Here is a 16,046-nt window from a genome sequence, read left to right as displayed (position 1 = left end):
GCAGACAGGTGGAGGGTGGAGGGAGGGAGGGAGGGAGGGAGGGGGGCACCTGTCGCGCCCGAGGATGCGGGTTTAAATTAGGCTGCACAGATAAGGAGGTCCTGCTGGCCCGCCTCGGTGTGGCGGGTCAATGGTCCGAGATCAGGGGATCTGGATCACGTGATATTTGATAAGATCCTCTAGATGTTCATGCCTAAAAACTTCTAAAAAAATCCTCATCATGACGCGTGTCTGACCTGCAGGGGAGACCCGGGACCCGCGGGACGGGGACGCCCCCAAACCAAGAAGTCGCTCTGAGTTTGTTTTGATTTTATTCTGAAAAGTGTGGAGAATTTGATGAATGAGAGAGTCAGCAGGTGAAGATGATGAGTCAGACGTGCAGTTGCTGTGAACCAAACCCTCCAGCCTCCTCCGTGGTGATGGTTGGCAGTACAATCATCATGATGACAGCAATTATCAGAATCATTCCTGGACCTTGGGTTCGGTCCCTGGCGGAGAACAAATCCAAAAGCTTCATTTTGTTGCTAATGAATTTATTTTTATTCTGATGTGGGACATCTTGGTTCACCTGGTCTCTGAACCACGGAACAATAAACACCAGAACGGAGGTCACGTGATCCGCTCTAGGCCCAGTGTGCTAGCAATATGCTAACATTAGCGTTGTGCTACAAGTCAGCCAGAAAGTCCAGAAGTGAAAGAGGAAATTGAACTGGTGGGTTCTTGGGGAGGCGGTTCTCCACTCAGGTGATGCTCCTGGAGGTGCCGGCACCCGGATGAAGGGAGGCTTGTGGCCCCCCGCTGAGTGAACAGTCCAGGTGGACGTGCTTGTCCTGCTCCATCTGCGTGTGCCCACCCTGACAGACTCATACACCCCCTCCTCCCCTCCTCCCCTCCTCCCCCTTGCCCAGTGCCATCTTTGGGGGTGGATATAAATATCTGGACGATGTCTCCAGTGGGTTGCTGTGGTTGCGGTTGAGTCGAACCTGGCCAGGAGAGGGAGGCGCTGTCAGTCAGCCAGAAGCAGACGCGACTTCCTCCCTGCTGAGCCACGAAGAAGAACAATCAGCTGAGACATGAAGTCACTGCTGGGAAGCTTCGTCACCGCCCCGATCACAACAAAGTTCCACACACACTCACACTCTGACTTGATTTAGCCCTGTGACATCACTGGTGATGTCAGTCACCGTAGCAGGAAGTGAGTTCCTCCCCTTGTCAGAGAACACAGCAGGTCCAACAAGATGAACTCCATCCAGCGAAGAATCGTTCAATAACCAGACGGTCAGCCGGGGTACAGAGGCCCAGAGGGACCAGAGGGACCTCCTGAGCTCCAGGCTGTGTGGAAGCTGTTGCACTGTGGAGGAAGAACTTGTTCTGTGAAATGAACTTGAGCCAGACGGAACGGTTCTCTTCTGGTTCTCCTTCCTTCAGCTCAGCTCAGCTGGGACCAGCCGGTCAGGCCAACGTGGAGCTGCGGGTTCTGATGCAGAGGCAAAGGTGAGGATCTCTGGTCTCCACCCGTCACAGCGATGGTTAAACCGTCCTCGCCGCTGTAATGGATTTAAAAAAATTACCTGTGACTCTGTGCTCTCACTCTGTTCTCAGGATGGCCACCAGAGGGCGGTAAACACCCAATGATCCGCAGGAGCAGCGTGTCTTCCCCCTGTAAGATTCTCTTCCAATTTAAAAAAAAAAAACCTCCTCCAAAACAAGAGGTATGCTGTAGTTTCATGGGGTCAAAGGTCACCATGCTGCCCTCTCAGGGTTGAGAGCAGACTGAGGCGAGTGCTGGTTATGTAAATCCTCTTCATCTCTCACCAGCGGCTCTCGCGGGCGGTCGAGTGGAACTGGTGCAGAGCTAATGTGGCCTCATTAATCTTTTAATCCTCATTTCCTCGCGGCCCCTGTGGCCCCGACCCGCCGGCCCCTGCAGCAAAGTCAAATGCCTCACCGGCGCTTCTGCTGACGGCTAACCAGCTCTGACAGAACCTGGAAACAACATTCTAGCGTCGCGCACACGTGAAGTTACGCCTCATTATCTTCTGTTTATACTTCCAGGTGATGTCACACCCCCTGGCGGTCGAGCCGGAGGGTCCCGGCGTCCAGGAGGAGCTCTGACGAGGCGCCTGTCAACTCAACGTCCCACAGTGACTCCAGATTCTGTGAGTCTGCTGACCTCAGGCTCGTCCTCGCCCACCTTGGGCTCGAAATCAGGCAAAAGCTGCTTTTCCTTCTGCAGGTCGGAGTCGCGGGGGCTGCACCTACAGAACCGCCCTCTGAGCGGCGCCTCAACTTTTACGTAAACATTCCCCCCTAAAAGTCTGCGGTGTGTAAACTGGCTTCAGGTCTGTTTCTGTGAGTCGTCTGTATTTCTTGCCACATTGACAGATTCTCTGGACTGAAGGACCAAAATAACGCAGGGTTCCTTGTTTGCGCCGTGTCCTGATTTGATGTTGCTCGCTCAACGGACGCCTGTTTAATGCGAGACGGCGAATGGCGAGGTGTGTTAGCCTGGGATCTGGTACTCTTCCGCTGTTGGTGTGCGTTTTCTTTGCCGTCCTTGTCTTGAAACAGAACCTGAATCAAACGACCAAGAAGCTTTTCCAGAGTTGAAAACTGAATCCTGCACAAAGACAAGGAGTCCTCACCAGGATCTTTATTAGTTTCCTTACAAAACAACCATGGAGCAAAGCTTTCGTAAGAAAGGAGGCGATTATGCAGCGGTTAAGATTTATACACCTGTGACAATAGCAAATAAATAAATACTCAAACGTAGGTTTGGCTTTGTGGGGTTCGACATTTACAGTTAAAAAATGGAGGGATGAGAGGGAAGTTCTGGCCGGTTCAGGATCTAAAAAAACCATGCACTGCAGCGTGTTAGCTTAGCTTAGCATGAACCTGGACGCAGGCGGAGCAACGCCGGGAACGTGAAGCTGCACCCTGGGAAATGTTTTGACCAACTGTGAGAGCAGGTGCTAAGCTAGCTTCAGTGATGGAGAATAAACCTTTGACCTTTGACCTTTAGAGAGGCCACTCTTGTTCTGATGTTTTGTCCTGATCCTGCCGGATCACGTGGATGTTTGTCCGGAGATGATTGAACCCGGAATATTTGGCGTTCATTCAGCGGCCGTGAGAGACGGGGAGCTGGAAAATCAAGAGAGCAACGAATCAGATCGAAGGAAGGAAGCACGATGACTCTGGAGGAAACGCGGCGACGACGTCTCCTTACCCTCCTGGAGCAAAAAGAGCCAGAGTACCCGCTGGAACAGGCGCACACGTTTGGTCGGACGCACCGGGCGCCGTACAGACATCGCCGCTCGCAGTGAGCTGAGAGACAACACAAACATTCTGAGCCACAAGCTGCAGGTGTGAACCGGTGCTTCAACGAGTACCAGCCACAAGTTTGTCCGGGTTTCACTGATGTTTAAACCTGTGACCGCCGTGGTCATGCACTCACGGATCTGGCAGAGCGTTCCCTGCCATCCCGCTGCACAGTGGCACGTGTTGGGACCCACGCACTCGCCCCCGTTCAGGCACTTGTGCAGGCAGCTGGCTGCAAGACAGACACAAGCTGGTCAGCATCCGGACGAGTCCTGGCCACACGCTCGGCACCAGAGGGGAACCTACGTTTGTCACACCTCCGTCCTCGCCAACCGGAGGGACAGTCGCACACATCTGGACCCACACACCTGCCGCCGTTCATACACATGGGTTCACACACACCTGGGATAGAAAGAGAGGATATGAGAGCAGATCCCGGCCCGTCATCCTGCCCCCTGCCTCATGACTGACAGCTACGAAGTGAAGGACTAGTAGGATGTTTGTGAACTGATCCTACAAACAGAGAGGCTGTCTGCCCGAGTGGAGGACGACAAATGACTTGGAAACAAAGAAGTGAAGGACTGACTTTTCTCACAGCGCCCCCCGGTGTAGCCCTGCAGGCAGGAACAGACGTTGTTCCTCATACACACACCGCCGTTCTTACAGGGCGGACTGCAGACGGCTGGGGAAGGAAGGGGAAACAGATGCAGAGTTTTTTATTCTGTTGCTTCGTTGTTGAGCTCAACAAAGACTTGAAGGTTTACCGTTCTGACACTGGCCGCCGTAGAAACCATGAGGACACTCGCAGGTGTTGGGACGAACGCACGAGCCTCCGTTCAGGCAGACGGGAGAACAAAGAGCTGGAGAGAGGAGACCGTCAGCACCATCTCTCTCTCACACTCACTCACTCACTCACTCACTCACTCACCAGTCTCACAGGACCGTCCCGTCCAGCCTGGAGAACACGAGCACTCGTCCGGGGACAAACACTGGCCTCCGTTGTGGCAGTGGCGGCTACACACCACTACGACAGACACAATGACAGAACAGCCGCTGTTAGACGTTCCCACAGAACGTCGCTGCTGGGATGCAGGACGTCCTGACGATCCCAGAACAGTCCGGACCGTCATGGGGGTTCTTTACAGGTCAGCGGAGGTGGTTAAGAAAACAATCAGGATTGTTTACAGGAACGTACACCAGATGTTCCCTCTAGTTCTCCTATGGAAGAGGATGCAAGGACCTCAACAATGGAACATTACTGTCGGTTCCTAAAGTGTTCCCTTCGACGACCAGATCCCCCCCACTATTTCAAGAACTGGACTGCTTTTGGGCTGTTGTGGGAATGCAGTGTTCTTCAAAGAGGGAACATCTTCTAGTAATGATCCTCGAAACCGAGCTGAATGGTCTTCATTACTCCAACAAATCCTATCCTCCTGACAGCTACAGAACAGTGGGAACGTTCCAAGACCGCGTCCTTTACACCAGCTGACATTCTCAGAAGCCGCATCCCATCTCCATCATCAAGTCCTCAGGGGACATCTTCTTCACGTCCCAGAAGTCTTTGTAATGTTTCCATGAAGTAACCAAAACAGAACGTTCTCCTACCATCAGGCACCAGGAGGAGAATGTTCTGTAAAGGTTTCAGGCTGGAACTCGGGGTTTGGCCACATGGGTTGAGTCATTAGCACTGGAACAGTCAAGAACGCGACTGGAACTTACTGGTTTCACAGCGAGGTCCAACAAAACCATACGGGCACGAGCACGTCTGCAGACCCACGCAGGTTCCTCCATTCTCACATGCTAACCTGCAGAGAGCTGCGGAGAACAAGACCAGTCAGACTGGAACTTAAAGTCCGGATACCAAACTGGGGAAAACTCAGCTTCACCTTCCTGACAAGCTTCTCCGTGGAACCCTCGGGGACACTGACACACACCTGGAGCGATGCAGGTTCCTCCGTTCTCACACTCCGGCTCACAAATGGCTACAAAAGAAGTACACAAAGTCTCAGTTCGAATGTCTACAAACCAAAATGGTGAAGAGCCGCAGTGAGGGCTTCATTTGTGAATCGTAAGGTCCCAGGACGCAGAGCACATATGACACCCCAGGGGTGAGAGTTGGACACAGGTCCCAGGACGCAGAGCACATATGACACCCCAGGGGTGAGAGTTGGACACAGGTCCCAGGACGCAGAGCACATATGACACCCCAGGGGTGAGAGTTGGACGCTTGTTGTGCTGTGGCACTTGAACCCTCGATTCCAGACAGCAGCCCTATGATAAATGCGACCACGACAACAACGCGTGCAGCGGTCCACACCAGGAGGGAGTCAACAGGCCGACGTTTAAAACAGTCATTTTTGAAATCAGAGCTTCCAAAAGCTCACACAAATCTTCCATTTTTAGTGAAGGGTTGGCACCATTGAGTTGTTCACAATAGTCCACATGACCAGCATGTCAGGGTTTGACTGCGTGTCCGTGGCGGCTCTGTGTCCCTCGGCCACCCGCGACCTCACGTACGGGACAGGGTCGAAGTTACCTGTCCTTTTTTCTTAAAAACTCATCTGTCGTTTTGACGTGTTTGTTGTTGAAAATGAACACCATTGCTTTGTTCCTCTCATTCCTCAATTTTCTAGGTTTTGTTGTTTTGTTTTTTGTTCCTATTGGGGCCTGGTTTGGGGGGCCAGCAACAAATGTCTGACTCTCAATGTTGAATCTTAATAAACAACACGATCTTATGAAGATTTGTTATTTCAATGAAATGTATCGATTTATTTTATACACTTTAAATATATTTATATATAAATATATAATATATAATGTATAATATATAAAATATATATATAATATATATATATAATATATATATTATATATATATGTTATATATATATTATATATATATATTATATATATATTTTATATATATTATATATATTATATATATAATATATATATTATATATAATATATATAATATATATATAATATATATAATATAAAATATATATATAAAATATATATATATAAAATATATATAATATATATATAATATATATATATAATATATAAAAAAATATAATATATATATATAATATATAAAATATATATATAAAATATATATATATAAAATATATATATAATATATATATATATAATATATAAAAAAATATAATATATATATATAATATATAAAATATATATATATAAAATATATATATATATATATATATATATATATATATATAAAATATATATATAAAATAGAGAGAGAGAGAGAGAGAGAGAGAGAGAGTCCCGGAACACAGGGGGGGTCAAAATCCAGAGGTGCCGGATCACCTGGATCAAATTAACCCCTGATGAGCCGTGAGGTCACCTGTCTGGCAGTCGGGTCCAGCGTAACCCGGTTTGCAGCGACACGTGTTCGGCGCCGCACACTCCATGTTCCTCCCACAAGGATGCCTGCAGACGGCTTGGAACACAAGAGAGACATTTCTAGAAGACTTGGTTTCATTGACAGGATGAAAGATCGTCGGGAAACATCAGAACCGGAGGCGGCGCCACGTGAAGGGTTCCGCTGCTCCCTCTGGAGGACCTCCAAGTGCCAGGATACAGAGAGGCGAAAGCTAATTGGAGGACAAGAACGGCACGAATACTCGGAACATCCTGTACCTCGACAGGTGCGACCGTTCCCGACGTATCCAAAGGGACACCTCCCACAGCGGAACCCCCCGTCCAGGGTCGGCTCACACGGGACTCCAGGGAAACACGGCCGATCAGCACACGATTCGCCAGGTCTCCAAGCTGCTGTGGCGCCGCGGAACCCTGGCCGTACGGAGGCCGGTCTCTGGAGGTCTGCCCTGCCTGGTGTTGTGAGGGTCAGCGCTGGGACTATTGGTTCTGAACTCTCGGGTTCGGACTCCACCCCGTCTCCATCCGCAGAGAACTCTGACTCGGACAGCGAGTAAGACAGAGCGCTGAGAGCCGCGGTCAGTGGGACGGCAGGTCTGGGAGGGGTCCAGGGTTTTGCTCGGCTGGACGCCAGGTGGTTGATCTGGGGGAAGTTTGTCTGCTTCGTCACCGCTCCAGTGGAGAGACGAGGAGTGGGCGGGGTCTCCCTGGAGGGGGTGTGGCCCAGGAGTGCAGGCTGCATGGAGATGGACAAACATTTACTTTGTGTGTTCCTGCTTTAATGACGACAGGAACGTGGACATGATTCACCTTGGAGACCGTCCCAGGAGGACCCTCCCTGGAGGGGGTGACGCCCCCTCTGACGTCTGCACTTTGGCGGCTGATGTGTGTGAGGGTGTTGGTTGACGTTCTGGTAACGACTCTGGAAGCTATAGTGACCGCCTCCCGCCTCCCGGTCCCGCCTCCCCTGCCTGAGACCGGACCCTGGCGGGGAGCGTTGTCCCGGTTCGCTCTGGTGACGGACAGGGACAGGTGCTTGATGCTGTGCCGGGTGGGCAGGGCCGGCAGGTGGAGCTGGGACACCCTGCTGCTGAGATGCGGGGATCGGCTGCTCTTGCCTGCTGTCTGCTGATGAGGAAGGAGATTGAAGGCTGAGGAAAGACAGAAGGTGACAAATTACGCACCAATCAGGAAAATTCTGTCCGTTTGATAGAAAAGCCCACGCCACCTCAACTTTTTATCTCATAAATCAGATATTTTATCCGAAAAACACGACGGTCCTCCTCCTCAAGATCTTTAGAACTGCTGTGTGTGTGATGGTGTCTTCAAATTCCTCAAAAGCAACTTGGAAACAAAGATTGAAACCAAACAGACAAAACCAGCTGAGCTCCTTGGGGACCTTGAGTTGGACTGTGAGGACGTGGAAACTTCTCCTACCAGCCTTGGCGTTCTTCATGCAGACGCGTCCGTTGCCGTAGAGACCGGGCGGGCAGCGGCCGCAGACGTAGCCCACATGTGGCGGTCTGCGGTCGATGCACAGAACCCCGGGGAAGCACGGCCTGCTGGCGCATGTAGCCGAGACGTTGAGAGATGGAGGTGGACCAGAACCTGAGAAAGACAAAGTCCAGTTTTCACCAAATCTGGCGCTGATCTGCTTCCTCGTCTCCACAGTAGCGTGTCACTTCCTCTCACCTGCTGGTGGCCGTGGCTGCACCCCCCAGGAACTCCTGGTGATGCTGTTGCTGGTTTTGGGCGGATCCAGCTGGACTTGTGTGGTTCCTGAAATTTTCCTGAAGGAGACATGAGTGGAACTGTTGGTGCCCCTGGAATCACCGGTGTCAGGCTGGGATGTCACGGCTTTGCTGCTCCTGTTCGTGGAAACTGGGTTCAGGATAATCCCTGGAATCCGTCTCCAAGCGGTGGTCTTGGTTGGTGGCCGGCCTGGCTCAACTCTCAGGACGGTCCCCTGGGGGGTGCGGCTGGAGATCCCGGGGTCGCTCTGCGTCTTGACGCTGGTTGGCTGCAGCAGAACATCTGGAATCTTGTAGACGGTTGTCGGAGGAGCAGATGTGGGACGGCCAGCGCTTGGCCTCACGATGGCTGCACGAGGAGAGACGACAGCTTTTATTTTGGACTGTCATGAGGGTTTCATCAGGTGTAATTCTTTCCCCGTTACAGCAGCAACCGAGTCAAGGATGAGTAGAACAGAAGCAGAACCAGCAGAACCCTGGGAACACGTGGGAGGCCTCATGTTTACCGCAGCTCAGTGAGACGATCGACAGGTTCGTATTTACGGGAGATGGCGTTTTATGGTGCCAGAACACTTCCATGTTATGGGTTTTTGTAGCCAAATGAACTACGGGGATAAAAAAAATAATAGAAAAACTGAAGAATTAAACTTAAAAAAATGACAACAAACTTGGACTTCAGTCAGCTTTGAACGATCCCTTTATTTAAAACACTGCACTTTTTTCTTTTTTTTTTAACCAAATGTGTTCCCTGTTTTTAGGAAACGGCTCCAAGTCCCTGAAATGTGTAAATTTAACAGAAAAGACACATGAATAATTTAATATGATCATGGAGCCGCAGTTGAGCTGGCCTACCTGTGCAGGTCGTCCCGTTTCCCAGCATGCCTTTGGGGCAGGGCCCACAGCCGTAGGAGCCGAAGCTGTTGAAGCACTGAACGCCGGGGAAGCACGGTTTCCTCTCACACTCGTTAATGTCTTCCAGGCAGGCAGCACCTGAGACACACACACACACACACACACACACTCAATCAGGATTGAAGCTTTTATTTTGTAGGGTTTCACCAGGAAGTGCTTCTTCAGCGTGCCTCTCAGTCCTGCTGGACACTCGCATCTGTAGCCGCCGGCCGTGTTGATGCACCTGCCGCCTGCACACGGAGCAGACACACACTCGTCTAGGTCCTCGTCACACAGGTCGCCACGGATACCGTCGGGACACACACACAGGTACCGCCCACTGCCAGCGGGGAAGTTGACGTCCGTCACACATGTTCCTCGGTTCTGACAGCCGCAGGGCACCACGTCGATCTGCAGTCGAGGGGAACATAGGTCATACATGTTACATGCGTGTGTGTCTGACCATCAGTCCGTCCTACCTCCACGGTGAAGGTGCTCTGGGCGTTACACTCGTCCGACAGCGTGAAGTGGAAGGCCGACCGGCTTCCCTCCTCCCGGGGAACCCTCCAGATGAGGAGGCCGGCGGGGGACAGGACGGCCCCCCGTGGCCCCTCCTCCAGCTGGAAGAGGAGCGCTGAGCCCTCGGGGTCTGATGCTGCAAACTGGAAGACAAAGTTCTCCCCGGCGAAGGTCCGCAGGTCACCCTGAGGTCGGTGGAAGGCCGGCGGCTCGTTGACTGGAGAAGGAAGAAGAAACTGTGAGAAGATCCTTCGTCAGCTTGTTGTATTTAGGACCAACATGCGTGTGTTGACGCAACGCAGCGTGTTTCTGGATGTAAACACACGTGTTGATGGGCGGCGACTCTGGACGCTCATCACGGAGCCGCATCACAACTGCCATCACACCTGCACGGCAGATGTTCTATGTAGGGAACACCTGCTCAGCCTCATCATCACCTCATTAATGAGAGCAGAACGAAGGAAACGTTCCACAAATCAATAAATCAGCCTGGTAATCACAGGAGAACCTTTCAGGTCCTTCCAGCTCAAATCAACCATCAGCTCTGCGTCGGTCGGCAGGATGGGAAACCCAGGAGCTGCTTTCACTGATGCACCGCCGGAGAGGACGCCACTGTTCACGCCTTCTCAGGAGAGGCGTGTCAGAGGCTGAGGGTTCGGGTTCCTCTGTAATCACTCATCTGCGTGACAAACAAATTCTTTTTTTGCAGATTGTAAGAGAAACGAGTGTTTGTTGGCCCTTGTGGTTCATGCCTGTTGTTGAAGGGGAGCGTGTGTTTTGCTGTGCTAATCAAGCGTGTGATCTACTTCCTCCCGTGTTCAGGGTGCTGAGAGGACAGGTCCGAGCATGCTGGGAAACGTCAACCTCGGCTCCTTTGATCTGCTAATGGAGACCGGCAGGACCGCAGTGGGACGGCAGACGTCCACGGTAAGAGCGACACTCTTTGTCCCGGTTATTCATCATGAAGACAGAAATGCCTTCGTCCTTCAGGTAGTTTGGAAATGAGTGGCTGACGATGTGATAGAATGACGAAGGCATTTGTGTCAGGTGACAGCGTTTAACTTGAATTAGGTGTTTAAGGCCTCAGTGTCTAAGTTCTCCTGCGCTGGACGGGATTCTGGGTACCTTGGTTGACCGACCAGGTGAATTTGGAGGTGTTGGGGTCACAGAGGAGGCATGGGCTTCCCGGGTTGGAGTCTCCCTCTGCAAAACACATCCCATCGATGTTACACGTCCGGTCCTGGCCACCAGAGACAAAAGACAAGTTTGTTTGCAGCTTCTAGAAATGTTTTTCAAGCTGTTTGGCAAGCGTCTTTTTGTAAGTCTACATGTTTTACTGTCTGAACTCCCGTAAAACCTGTTCCAGTAACACCACCTCCCGTGTACCTCGTTTACGATGCTAGCCAGCTGCTTCGTGTCAGGAGGAAGGTGAATCACGCCATCTGCTTTAGTCATTCAACCAGCTACTGGTCTACAGCTCAAACTGGGTAGAAACGCTCCGCCACACTTCTCCACTAAACACCCATCCAGCCACATCTGTCCTGCAAGTCTGTTTCCAGACAACAGGCTTCATCCTGGTGTGACAGTTACCTTTAACTTACAGAGTCCTGAACGTGACGCCTCACAGACCTGACACACACCATCGAAGATCGTCAGCACCTTGGCTTGGCTGTACTGGGAGCCGTCATTGGTCACCTGCAACAAGAGGGGGCGGGGTCAGCACTGCACTGACAACAAAATGGTGACCACACTCAGGAGGGAGTACCTTAATCTCCCAGCGAGCGTACGGTTTGTCATCCATCATGAAGTCTTCCGTGCTGACGGCGGTGTTACTCAGCAGAGGGACGGCGCAGTCCAGCGCCTTGGAGCTGAGGAAGGTGGCTTTGGTTCTCTGTTGCTCCCCCTGAACCCAAACCCCGTTCATGTACTGCAGAGGAAAGATCAGGGAGGTTTAGAGAGAACAGCATCAACACAAAAACGCACATCGCCGCCTCTCACCTTTAGTCTGGTGGCATGACAGCTCAAGTCAGGGGAGTCGATGAAGCCAAGGCCGAAGACCCGAACACTGCGACAGTCGAAGGCTCGGATATCACACAGTCCGCCGTTCTCCATGTCCGTCAGCTCCACTGGCTGGCCTGTACAGGAGGCAGGATTGATTCAGTAAATCCAGCCTACATCAGCGGTGAAGTTCCCGTTCCTGGACGAGCGAACACTTCATATTTCACATCAGCATGACGTTAAGGCAGCTAGCAACTTCCTATTAGCATTAGCTAGGGGGTCGAACACGGAGAGTGTGAGTTGCATGCTGAAACACCAGGTTCTATAGACACAGCGGAACGACTGTGACTCAGGATTGCCTCTGGGGGAACACAGTGGTATTACAACCAAACGCAATACTCACTGATTGCAAGGCTGCAGTCGTAGGAGCTGAAGCTACGGTGGCACTGGCAACCCCACTCCGTACACTCGCCATTTCCGTTGCAGAAGTTTGGACAGCGCAGCGCCGTCACCACCTCCCCAGATGTTCCTGGTTCAACAACCAGCTCCTTCGCTCTGAGGGTGCGGTTCTCCAACAGCCTCCTCTCGCACTCATTCTCCAGGTACGGCAGCAGCGCCTCCTCCCAGCCCAGGTCGTCTTTCAGCTGCAGATCCAGGATGCAGAGATCCACGGCCTCATCCAGGCGGCGTCCCAGCAGCCTGCGGCACACTGTGCCGACAGTGGAGTTGGCCAAAGCAATCTGGCACACTTCCAGAGCTTTTCCTGAGGTCAGGCCGGTTGGTGTGGGCCACTGAGGCTGGACCTCCGGGCGGGCTTCTGCAAGGTGGTCCTCAGGGAAGAAGTAGGAGAGGCTCTCCAAATCAGCCTGGCTGAGGCTCTGAGTGGTGAAGACCGGCTGAAACTCAAACATGGCCTGTCTCCTCGGCCTGTCGACGGACAGCAGAAGGTCTTCCCTGAACTCAGCGTCCAACTCATCATCAGCGTCCTGGGGGAAACGAAGGTGCCTGCTCTCCAGAGGATGAGTGGAAGACACGTTGAGGATGTTCTCGCCCCCTTCAGCACTCCTAATGTACTCCAGTGTGGTGTCCATGGAAGGAAACACCGACGTGTAATCCACATGTTCATAAGCGATGCAGTCAGAGTGAGGGGTCGGCGTGTAGAGGGTCCTCATCCCTCCTCCTCCGGGATGGGAGGAGGTGCTGTATCCTCTTTGGCAGCGACAGAAAGGCCTCCTGTCCTCTTGACTCCCCCCAGGAGGTGTCTTATCAAATAGACTCTCCCCAGGATCTATCCTACCACACACACACACACACACACACACACACAGCGATGCAAATATTAGCACCAAGATGGTTTAAGCTTCTACCCCTAAATCCATCAGGACTGACCTCCAGTCCTCTATGAAGCGGTGCCGGTCCTCAGGGCCATAAGTGCTGCCATCTGAGCTGTGGAAGTCGTTGTTGCCGTTGCGGTCAAAGGTGCCGCAGAGGCCTTGTGTGCTGCCGTAGTCGACGCTGGGCGCCCGGATGGACAGGCTCATCCCCCAGTCCCCGACATCGGCCCTAACAAAGGCCCCGGAAGGGAAGATCAACTACAAGAGGAGAGTCCAAGTATTAACAATCTCATGCAGCCTCCGTGGAAGACATGAGTCTGTCAAAATGGCGGGATACCTACGGTGACCTTCTTTCCCTGGTGGGATTCCAGCACCCTGACGCGGGTTGTCTTGGTCTCATCGTCACCCAGGATCTTCAAGGTGAGCTGGGGTCTCGTTTCCTGTGGTTGGCCATTGCACATGTCAAAGACGGCGACGTCATTAGCTTCTCGCACCGCTACGCCACAGTTGCAGGCAACGGCGTAATGCCGGCTGCCGCAGTCCCACTGACGAGAGTGGACCTCGAACTCCCTGGCGAGGCTCTGATAGAGCACGAAGGTGCCGGTCTGGTGGTTTTCATAACGCCTGCTCACAGGTGGACAGGACACAGACGCATCAGTAACTCAAGGATGAATGCCATCCAAAGATTTCTTTTGCACAAAAATCGAATGTAGAGGCAGGACCTTGAGTTCAATGGACGCACAACAAATCTAGCTAGCAGTTGCTAGCAGGCAGTTAGCCTGCTGCTAGAGGGAGACGTGGTGCTGCCAAACTGACAGCAACTGAGAGGTTTAACTGTATTCCTTCTTCCTCTTGGATGAAAGCTCCCTCTGAACTTTGTGCATGGTTGTCTTCAAAAAAACCTAAAGATTTGTGATGCCTGCTGACTATTAAGCAGGTGAGTTACCTGCCGTCCAGGGTAATGACATGAGGGTCGGTGAGGGAGTAGCACACGGCAGTGGGGATGTCTTGAACTGTGACCTGGGGAAAGACGTAAAGAACAAAGGTCAGCAGAGCCCCGCCCTCTGACCTTGTGACCCTGGGCTTTGATGCTGTCACTAAACACAGATGAGAACTCCTCAGCTGTGCGCCTCCAAGCCTGAATGTCTGCAGGGCTGAAATTACGTCTTATGTCATGTGACAGCTTCCAACAGGACAATGCTCCTCTAACACTCTCTCCTGCAAGTCCTGTTAGTTATTAGTGTACTAGTAGAACTCTCTAATTATAATATGACTAGATTTAGTTTTTGTAGTTTATTTTCTTTTAGCTTTGGTTCCCTTCTTTAACATCCAGGAGGGATCATGAAAAAACTTTCCCCAGAAACGCCACTCTCGTGAGCCTGAGGAGGTTTGGACGCTCCCTGAACTGAACCACCACCACCAGTTTTCCTGAAACCTCTTGAGTTTCCTGTAAGAACCTGAAGGACAACAGGAACCTCCCCCCGGCATTGGTTCAGGAACACTCAACCACCACTCAGGGACCTCTCCAGCCCTTTGAAGAATGACTGCAACACTCTCACAAGTGTCCCTTCACCCTATCAACTCACTTTGAGCGACACAGGAACGTAGTTCTTCCAGAGTCGCGGTGCTCCTGGTCCCGGCAGAGCCCCGATCAGGCTGGCTTGGTTCCCGTCCCGTGTGAAATCGGTGACGGCGGTGATGAAGAACGAGGCCTGGCCACAGCTGCCATGGCTGCAGGCGGTGGGCTGGAGTTCCACCTGGCAGGCGGACAGCGCCACATTGGAGACCTGGTGTGTGATGCTGTCTGCGGACATCAACACATCAGTGAGCTGGCGTTAACAGACGGCGCACAGCTGCTCGCACAACTGTAATAATGCCTTCCTGTGTGGGCTTTGATGCGATGATGTGCGGGGCAGGTCGGAGCGGAAGAGGTGACGCGAACAGGAACGAGGACTCGGGGGAAACTTGAGCCTTTCATCGTCTCAAAAGCTCCAAATTCAGCGTTTGCTCTGTCTGTGGCGCTGCAGCAGAAGCCAGCGCACGAGGAGCCGCTGCTTTGACTGGAAGTGATTTTCCCCCAGTAGGGAGCTGGCGGTCTAGAGAGGGCACTCGCGTGTTCACAAGCATGTAATCTGATCCAGGATCAGGGTTCTGACCCGACAAAATACCAGCAAATCAATACATCTAAATGTTGGTAATTGTTGGTGATATGAAGGTGTGACGAGCCTGAATGTGAGGTGTGTGTTGATCAGACTGAAGTGTTTTTGGTGTCTCTGTTCTCCGGCAGCTCTGACCTGCTTCATGGACGCTTAAAGCCAACGGGACGCCGCACTGGTGGCTGTGGAAGCAGGGGATGGGCACGGTGCTGTGGGCGGTGACCTGGTGCTCCCGACTGTTCTCCGCTAGGTGCATCACGTCTGGAGAGAACTGAAGAGGAGCCACCCGGCAGTGAGACAGGTTGGCTCCTTCTCTACATCTCATACACACAGAACGAGACAGACAGGCGGACGTTCACCTTCAGCCCGGCGTAGAAACTCTCGCTCTCTTTAGGGGGCGAGCGGCTGTGGGTGAGGTTGGCTCTGAAAGTGGAGACGCTGCAGGAGAACTGCAGGAAAAACACAACGGACATGACTTGCGGACCTTAACTGAACCCTCTCCACACGCCTCTCTGCTCCTGTCCCACTTTTACTGCCTCCATAAACGCTGCCTTTTCCATTTTCATCCCCACTCCTCGCCTCTGCTGAGTCAATCTCGGGTCTGATTAAACGCCGCCCGGCAGAAAATCACCTCAAATTTCCACGTGCATTTGAAAGTCATGACAAACACGGA

The 16,046-nt window shown here is 52.1% G+C and overlaps 1 protein-coding gene and 1 long non-coding RNA gene across 4 annotated transcripts in view; one reads left to right on the top strand and one right to left on the bottom strand.

Moving 5' to 3' along the window:
* The first annotated feature begins 27 nt into the window (after positions 1–27).
* LOC147272837 (uncharacterized) overlaps positions 28–16,046 on the top strand; it is a 16,912-nt gene continuing 893 nt past the window's right edge. Inside the window, exons 1-5 of the long non-coding RNA XR_015112685.1 lie at positions 28–1,494; positions 1,603–1,662; positions 2,056–2,159; positions 10,708–10,812; positions 15,505–15,674. This is a non-coding gene — a long non-coding RNA (uncharacterized LOC147272837). The remainder of the gene's footprint in view (positions 1,495–1,602; positions 1,663–2,055; positions 2,160–10,707; positions 10,813–15,504; positions 15,675–16,046) is intronic.
* The window catches only part of LOC147272836 (von Willebrand factor D and EGF domain-containing protein), an 18,674-nt gene continuing 4,879 nt past the window's right edge, over positions 2,252–16,046 (bottom strand). The window contains exons 6-33 of one of the 3 annotated variants that reach the window (XM_086202498.1): positions 15,733–15,822; positions 15,512–15,644; positions 14,804–15,021; positions 14,164–14,237; positions 13,559–13,841; positions 13,273–13,475; positions 12,287–13,176; positions 11,884–12,020; positions 11,651–11,812; positions 11,476–11,580; positions 11,011–11,125; positions 9,846–10,102; positions 9,558–9,777; positions 9,328–9,465; positions 8,417–8,824; positions 8,162–8,332; positions 7,535–7,875; positions 6,986–7,460; positions 6,690–6,785; positions 5,205–5,300; positions 5,038–5,133; positions 4,247–4,342; positions 4,083–4,178; positions 3,905–4,000; positions 3,625–3,720; positions 3,455–3,550; positions 3,227–3,324; positions 2,253–3,141 (exon numbers count right to left, since the gene is read on the bottom strand). In XM_086202498.1, coding sequence (XP_086058624.1) covers positions 3,118–3,141; positions 3,227–3,324; positions 3,455–3,550; positions 3,625–3,720; positions 3,905–4,000; positions 4,083–4,178; positions 4,247–4,342; positions 5,038–5,133; positions 5,205–5,300; positions 6,690–6,785; positions 6,986–7,460; positions 7,535–7,875; positions 8,162–8,332; positions 8,417–8,824; positions 9,328–9,465; positions 9,558–9,777; positions 9,846–10,102; positions 11,011–11,125; positions 11,476–11,580; positions 11,651–11,812; positions 11,884–12,020; positions 12,287–13,176; positions 13,273–13,475; positions 13,559–13,841; positions 14,164–14,237; positions 14,804–15,021; positions 15,512–15,644; positions 15,733–15,822 — 5,310 coding nt within the window. In that variant the 3' untranslated portion in view covers positions 2,253–3,117. Of the gene's footprint in view, positions 3,142–3,226; positions 3,551–3,624; positions 3,721–3,904; positions 4,001–4,082; positions 4,179–4,246; positions 4,343–5,037; positions 5,134–5,204; positions 5,301–6,689; positions 6,786–6,985; positions 7,461–7,534; positions 7,876–8,161; positions 8,333–8,416; positions 8,825–9,327; positions 9,466–9,557; positions 9,778–9,845; positions 10,103–11,010; positions 11,126–11,475; positions 11,581–11,650; positions 11,813–11,883; positions 12,021–12,286; positions 13,177–13,272; positions 13,476–13,558; positions 13,842–14,163; positions 14,238–14,803; positions 15,022–15,511; positions 15,645–15,732; positions 15,823–16,046 lie in introns of all 3 variants that reach the window. The other 2 variants (XM_086202497.1, XM_086202499.1) reach the window with 2 other exon arrangements.

This window comes from Aulostomus chinensis, chromosome 1 (assembly GCF_037954235.1).
Source record: "Aulostomus chinensis isolate RoL2024-O1b breed Wild chromosome 1, RoL_Achi_v1.0, whole genome shotgun sequence".
NCBI lineage: Eukaryota > Metazoa > Chordata > Actinopteri > Syngnathiformes > Aulostomidae > Aulostomus > Aulostomus chinensis.
The sequence above is the reverse complement of the archived record's forward strand: the minus strand, read 5'-3'. Positions and strand labels throughout refer to the sequence as shown.